The following is a 7,910-nucleotide window of genomic DNA, read 5'->3' on the forward strand; positions in this document are numbered from 1 at the left end:
CCTTAGTGTGTCTGCTCAGAACATTCTGCATTAAAGATCGTTTAAGCTCTTCAGCTTGGGAGGCAAACTTATTTGCACCTCCTGGGTGCTCCTCTGAATTTTCCTCCCTGCTCGTCTTGGAAGACCTACTTTTCCAAAAATGTATGTGCACGGTCCTAAAGACAGCACTCTTGTAGAGATTCCACATGTGGGAATGTCTTTTCATACATACGAGTCACCATGATGAGTAATTATTCCTGGATTAAAAATGTTGGTATGAGACAAGCAAGATTTAAGCTTCAAACACAGGCTCTTTAAAAAACCGTAGCCTAGTGAGAGGCTTTCTAAAATTCAAGAAAGGTCTGATACAACTTGATCAATTAGAGTACAAAAGAAGTTGTGTTGACCAACCTGATAATGACATTTGTCTTTGGATGTTGTGTGGAATGGCTGTGGGGCACCAAATAATTCAGGTATGGTGAACCATCCAAAGGTAACAGCTATGTTGACATTGTCTACTGGTGGAGGCATTTGTACCACTGAGGTTTGCTTTGTATGTATACATTTCTTATGTGCTCCATTGTTTTGTGGAGAGCAATTTCTTTTGTCTTCGATATGTGTTAAGTGTTATGTTGTATTATTATTTTTGAACTACTAAGACCGTTCCCAAATCCTTTTGCCTAGTACAATAGATTGTTACAGCAATTAAAAGGTATACAAGCACCTTGGTCTTATTTTATTTTTTTGAATTACAGATGTTGCAATGTGGCATTTTGCAGTTTTAATTGTTATATTTCAGAGGGCTATATTGAACTTGGTAGTCACAAAAATGCATGTGTAAAGGGGTCTTGTTAAAATCGTTTCCTGCTTTACACTTTTTGGGAAAATACATCATGCCTAGAAGCCTATACAGTTTGATTGCTACGTTTGTTTTCCCCCAGTTATTTATGTCCATTCTGTAACTTCCCCTCAAATCTATCTAATTGAATGTGTTAACCTCTAATAATGGATGAAATGTCAATAGATCATGTTACCATTAAAAAGATCATGTTCGTGTTTGAGCCACTACCTTTGTTTACAAGTTCCTTTTTTTATTCTGCTTGATTTCCTCGTCTGTTTTTCTCCAGGAAGTAGACCAGGTTGACCAGGTAGGATATCCTGCTGGGTGCTGATCCCAGCTACATTGGCTTAGCTCAGTTTCTCATTCTGCTTTCATGTCAGAATACAGCTGTTGAAACGCAGCCCAACTTGACTTCTCCATAACACTCATTCAGCTACTGGACACACGCAGTACTAAAAATCGTTTTCGACTATGCAGCTCTTATCCGCATTCCATAACCTCTGCTTACTGCAACTCAGTGGATATGAAATTGCCAAAGTACTATTTCTTCCCCTTCCCTTTATGGTTTATTTTTTGTTGTCTGTGGTTTCTATTCTTTGGATCTCATCTAACAATGCCGTACCTTGCGTATGTTGATCGGGAAATTATTGGATAGGTCAGTACCAGATATTGAACAACATGTTCATGCTGCTGGCAGTATCGAGGGGACAGTGGGTATCTTTCAGTACATGCACATACTCAGACTACCAGATAACGCAACACTGCTGAGCATCTTGCATTACTCTGCAAAATGCTTGAAGGTAGTCTTCTACTATTTGTGCCCTCGCTAGCTAGGCAAATTACAGCCTTTGTGTCTTGTTCAACATGTTATTAGTCTGCTTTAATCACAGATGAAAATTGTCATCTACAGCAAACATGTTGCAACTATCTGGTACCTGAGATGTATTTGGTGACTGATGGATAAAAGGTACTGGTCTATCCTAGAAGGCTTTTCATCTCATTAGCCTGCATTGCATCTTCTTTTGAAGACTTGTCTTGCCAATGCTTATTTGTCAACCTTTCATCCACAGAAACAGAAGAACATTGCAGGGTCTCTTGCCTTCTGGATGGCCAATGCATCTGAACTGCTCAACTTCATTAAACAGGATCGAGACTTGAGTCGAATTACATTGGATGCACAAGATGTTTTGGCGCATTTAGTCCAAATGGCCTTCAAGTAAGGGCAGCTTTTGCTTTATCTTTTTCAGCATTAGTTGTTCCTCAGCTTTATGGAATCAAATGTACCTGTATTGTTATGTGCCAACAACAGGTTTAAAATGGGCTCAATCAATTAAGATCGAGGGTGCGCACCAGACGTTGAATGCAATAGCGTCTCATGAAAAGCTTAAAGTAAGAACGTAACCATCATAATACATTAACCAATGATATCTCCAGATATGTTATTTTACTCCTTTTATGAGCTACTGTCTCTGTCCACCAGAAACCTCATTTAAAGAATCAGGCGAATGAAAATATACCACAATTAGTATGTCCGAGCCATTCATCTTTGATTAGGATTTACTTATTCTGTTGTTAATTATTTCCATGCTTTGACTGGCTTTATTACTCACCATTGGTGTCATCCTGGACGAGGTCTGATAAATGCACTTGGTATGTAGTGTGTGCTTGATGGAACAGTTTTTCACAATTGTTCCATGAGTAATCTAGTTGGTAAAAATAACGTTTGATTGCTTTATTTGAATAAAGGGCCCAAACAGTTTTTGTTGGTGTATTTATTAAGAGCAAATTACCCGGGTTTCCGGTTTTTCATCATTTGACTAAAGTTGGATTTTTTATGTTGCCTACCATAACACTAAATCATGTATGTGTTCCTGTAAGTAAAGCTCTGAATAAAAGATTCATTGTGGTGTGCAGTAGAAGAGGCACACCCCTTGGTTATTCAGGTGCCAAACTCTCCCTTCCGGTTTGCTTTACGAAGTTTTCTAAATAATCAAGACACTGGAAACTGGGTGTGTATAAATGTGCAAATTCAATGAGGAACGTTCACTATTTTGCAATAGTAGTTTGCATTGTCAGACAGTGAATCAAGTTCCTTAGGAGCTGTATGAGCAGTTTTAGCAAAAACAAAATGTGAATGATCCAAATGAAGGCGGAAAAGTGAGCAAGGGTAACTTAAGTCTTAGTTCATCTATTTTCCCATGGGCACTTCACCGGTTCTGTACCCAGGTGGGATGGATAAGCACTTTTATTTATTAACATCTTTGCCATTGTTTGCCCAGGAGTTTTGTGAAAGTTATGTGATAGACTTTCAGGCAATGCAGTTGTGAGGTCGCAGGCTGGGATTTCTTTTATTTATTTTTTTGCCACAGGAGACACCGAAATATTAAATATTAATTGAAGTACACTTAATATCTTTTGTTTTTCAGGTATCTGGTTCACTGTCTTCAGTCTGAGCTGAACAATTGCATGTCTGCATTCCTTGATGATCCAGAAGAGAATACCCCGCAGCGACCTAAAATAGGTTAGAATTCCTAAATGTTTACTTTTTACTGCTAAACAACTAAGGTCAGTTTTACAATACTATGCTGACAAAACACTGGACAGGTTTACAACTGTCCACAGTGTTTGCATGATGTAGCAAAGAAGCTGAAGAGGTTTTAAGTTCTGCTTCCATAATGCTGCCTATTTAATTCTGTAATCATTCGCTTTCCATACATAGTGCAAATTAGGATTGCTACAAGAAGAGCAAGGTGTTATGAAGGTTTTCCTTTTTCCTTACTGTAGCCTCTTCAGTGATACTTAGTTTAATTGCACTGCCTGTCGAGTAACCTCCTGCTGACTTGGTGTACTTTGTGCTAGTGGTGGCCTCCTAGTACGTAAATTCGCTTATTTTGAAAAGTACCTGAAAACGAATGTATTTGACTCTGGAACCAAAGGAAAGGGACAAGTGGTGCATTTCCGCCAGTCCCTCTCAATATATATTCTCTGCAACTGTCCTTGCAACCTTAGAAGGAGGTCCCATGACCATAGTAGTGCTGGTTCTGTCGGTGAAGGTAGGTAGGGGACAGGGACATCCAAGCTGTGTGGCTATTCCAACCTCAATCTGCTGGGGGTACGGGTCTCAATACAATGTTTGAGGGTGGGTCTGTTAAAGATAGGCATGGTAATCATGTAAGACAAGAAATACACCCATTTGGGTATGTGCCATGCATGGTTTAGCATCCCTGGTCAGCCCATACAGTGCTTATGGAACTTTTTAAGGAGGAATCCAGATAGGAGGGTCCATAACAGAAACAACAGAGCAAAAAGGTTCCAGATAAAATTGTAGCTCGCATACCCTTGCTTATGATGCCTGTATGTTCAGTAGGTCAGTTTCCCAAGTCCAACAAACAGTCTAGCATTTGTAGCTGCAGATGCAGTCGCTTACTTGCAGATTAAGTATTTCAGACCTATTTCACAAGAAATGCAAAACTTTTTTCTTCTTTGTAGCCAATTAGAGAACACAAGTAAACAGACATGGGGACTGAACATTATATTACTGTTTGTTCTCTTTTAATGCCAGTAAGCAGCCATAAACTACTCAAGCCGATTTAGTTGTGAGTAGTACCACTAGATACAAAAGTGACAAGGCTATACCAAATTCTTTAGAAGTTGAGTCTTTCATCCCTGGCAAAATAAGTTCTTATCCCTAAATGGGATGCTTCCTACTGAAGTTTGAAGAACTCTGAATAAACAGGACCCTTTTAGTACATTCACTGGAGATTTCAGTCTTTAAAAATGTTTAGTCGGTTATTCAATACCTTGTTTTTGTTACTTGTGTTTTTATTTTGTGGAGGGGGGGGCAAAATTGGCACTAGAGGGAATCTTTCTATTTCCATGAAGTCGAGAAGCACAATGTGTTTTTAGAGCAGGGCCCCACACAAGAACTAGAAGTGGGATTTAAAAAGATCATTATGGAGCAAAACAAGAGCCATTTGATCAACTTATTAGATTATTTTATCTAAAATAGATACCAGTTATTAGAAAAGGACACTTCATTCGTACTAACTTACAAATTTAACAAATTAGCAACTGCGATCAGCCTATAAGTTCATGAGGAAACTCGATCTCAGACTTTTTTTCGCAGCCACTGATATTGCAGACAACATGCAAAGTTACATTCTCACAACAATTGCGAAAAAGTCACGTTTTATGCCTCCTATAGACATACGTTACTGGGCGCTTTTGAAAACAGTCCTCGGGGAGATTTCAGAGTACTTTTCACCTAAGAGATTTAATAGATAACTCTCACACAAGGAAAAGTCAGAAATCCCAAGATTAGCCCAGAATGAAACCAAAGAAATTTAAATGGCATATAAGAGAGTTTCCGTAGTCATAATGGATAAAGATTCCTGGAACGTAAAGCTAACCCAAGATTTAAACTATGTGAACACTTATTTGAAACTGAAAAAAAAACCCCATCAAGGGCATACAAAAAACTTTAAACAACATTCTGGAAGCTGCTATAGGACAGGGGTCGATAACTGACAATATAAGTGTTTATTAAAACAAGAGAATCCTACAATATCACACACATTTATTTCCCAAAGTACATAAGGACTTAATAGATCCACATATGAGTCCCGTTGTATCAGCTTGTGATTCTGTACACCAACCAATTGGTAGGTACTTGGATTACGTTATAGGTTCACTTTGTGGAATAATATTATAAAAGGAAATTCACAATCCACACACAAGATAAAAAGTATAGTTTAGGCACACATCTACAAGTGACACAGCGTGGTGCATGTATTACCTGAAATGCTCACGTAGCCTTGCAAATGTGGGCAAAGAGGAGAGGAACATTAAGACATGAATAGCAGAGTTCAAAGGTTCATTAAAAACACAAACTTTAGGTCCAGAGTGACCTTACATTTTAGGGAACTCCCCCAGCAGCTGTCACAAATTGAGATTGGAATTGGTGGAACAATTGAAAAACTGTAACTAAGGCTGAAATCAATCTTAGACACTATTACAAAGGGAACTATTCTGGGTAAAGAGACTGATACCTTGACGAGACATACGAATGATAACATTAATTACAGTTGCCATTTATAATAACTTTCTGTTGTCCTGTTAGGATTGTTATGTCTCTACCATTAGAAACAGTCGCAGTAAGATATGGGAATTCAAAGATTATCCCATATTCTAACTGGGAGTCCGTTAAGACGTCTGAGGTGTTGCATGCTATATTCTGCAGTGCACAGTTATATCATTAGCTTGATAATAATTCAAGTGGGACCTACTTGTCACTGCTGATAACAAATATTGCCCCAGTATTGGAACTTTCATAGATTCCCATGCTTTGTATCATTCCCCGTCGTCAGCCTGGGAGCCTCGGTAAATAGAAAATACCATAACAGTATGTACAAAAGAGAAAGAAAGGCCTAGACCTCATCTCATTTTGTAGCATATCTACCTCTTTTTGTAAAAGAGACCCACAATTTTGCAACAACCAATCAGATTAGCCTCACCCCATAGAACCCTCATGAGAGAGCCTCAGATTTTCTACCGCACGTTGTGCTAAGGGAGTCTCCACTGAGCTCTGCTCAGATTTCTCTTCAACCTTTGGATTTCAACTGTAATGTCATCAGACAAGAAAAAAAAAAAAAAAAAGAGGCGTTCGGTGAATGACCCTCATAAGATGGCATTTTTTGCCTGTATCCGGACCACAAGTTCTAGGTAAGATAAACATAAGGGTCCGTGAGGGCAGTCTTTTACCTGGTTCCAGAAGCTAAAATCTAGAACAGATCCAGTCTCTAGTATGACAGTGATGAGGCCTCGTCTGCTGTGTCTTCGTGAAGATCTGAGAAGGAATACGATCTCACCCGGTTTCTGGTGAGCAGCGCACTCAAAACGCCTTCAAAAGACCTCCCATGGGTCTGACAGGCGCAGTCCAACTAAATCTCCTCACTGAGGTGTAAAGGAGAGGATGGGACTTACAAAGGAAATTCCTCAAAAAGCCTCTAAAAAGACCTCCCGGGGGTCTGACAGGCGCAGTCCACCTGAATCTCCTCACCGAGGTGTAAAGGAGAGGAAGGGACTTATAACAGGGAAAACTGGTGTGAGGAAGTCTAGCTGAAACCTCCTCTCTTCCTTGACACCGTCGACTACGATGGCACCGTCGATGACGACAACAGTGTTGACGACGATGGCAGTGTCGACGACGACCGCGTCAACGGCGATGGCAGTGTGGACGACGATGGCAGTGTCGACGACGACCGCGTCGACGACGATGGCAGTGTCGACGACGACCGCGTCGCCGACTATGGCAGTGTCGACGACGATGGCGTCGACGATGATGGCAGTGTAGACGACGATGGCAGTGTAGACGGCACCGTCTACGACGATGGCAGTGTAGACGGCACCATCTACGACGATGGCAGTGTAGACGACACCGTCTACGACGATGGCAGTGTAGACGACATCGTCTACGATGGCAGTGTAGATGACACCGTCTAAGACGATGGCAGTGTAGACGACACCGTCTACGACGATGGCAGTGTAGACAACACAGTCTACGGCGATGTCTACATCGTCTACCACAACCGTCAGCGACAGCGTCGACGGATATATAAAAAAAGTCTGTGGCATCAACATCTCAAAGGCAGGGAGAACAGCCTGTGGCAGAAGGGCATGATGTAGTTACAGTGCCAGATGATGATGATGATTCATCTGATGAGGACCAGAATGAGGGACATATCCAAAATCCTGACACAGAATGGGACGATTATGTTATCCCAGACCCGGCTTTACCATCCCCGGACCTTGTGTATTCGCCTCCAGCGATCATAGGAGATTTCCATAATCTTATGGAAAGAGCATATAAAAGATTTGGCCTTTCTGATCCTGTGGAACAATCAGACTGTTTCCTCTATGATTTTAAAGAACCTTTCAAGAAATCTATTCGTTCCATTCCCATAGTAGAGCATGTTTGGAATGAAGGCAAGAAGGTGATGCAGTCTCCAGCTACTGTAACTCTGGTTCTACCGCGTCTGGAGAAAAAAATATAAGACACCTGTGGACAGTCCGGCCTGTCTTATTGGTCAAC

The 7,910-nt window shown here is 40.7% G+C and overlaps 1 protein-coding gene across 14 annotated transcripts in view; it reads left to right on the forward strand.

The window, feature by feature from the left end:
• The window catches only part of AFDN (afadin, adherens junction formation factor), a 1,642,835-nt gene that overhangs the window by 710,207 nt on the left and 924,718 nt on the right, over positions 1–7,910 (forward strand). For 8 of the 14 annotated variants that reach the window (XM_078648844.1, XM_078648851.1, XM_078648839.1 and 5 more), the window contains 3 exons: positions 1,107–1,127; positions 1,891–2,036; positions 3,247–3,341. In XM_078648844.1, coding sequence (XP_078504970.1) covers positions 1,107–1,127; positions 1,891–2,036; positions 3,247–3,341 — 262 coding nt within the window. The remainder of the gene's footprint in view (positions 1–1,106; positions 1,128–1,890; positions 2,037–3,246; positions 3,342–7,910) is intronic. The other 6 variants (XM_078648846.1, XM_078648845.1, XM_078648842.1 and 3 more) reach the window with 1 other exon arrangement.

The sequence above is a fragment of the Lissotriton helveticus genome, chromosome 6, assembly GCF_964261635.1.
Source record: "Lissotriton helveticus chromosome 6, aLisHel1.1, whole genome shotgun sequence".
Taxonomy (NCBI): Eukaryota; Metazoa; Chordata; class Amphibia; order Caudata; family Salamandridae; genus Lissotriton; species Lissotriton helveticus.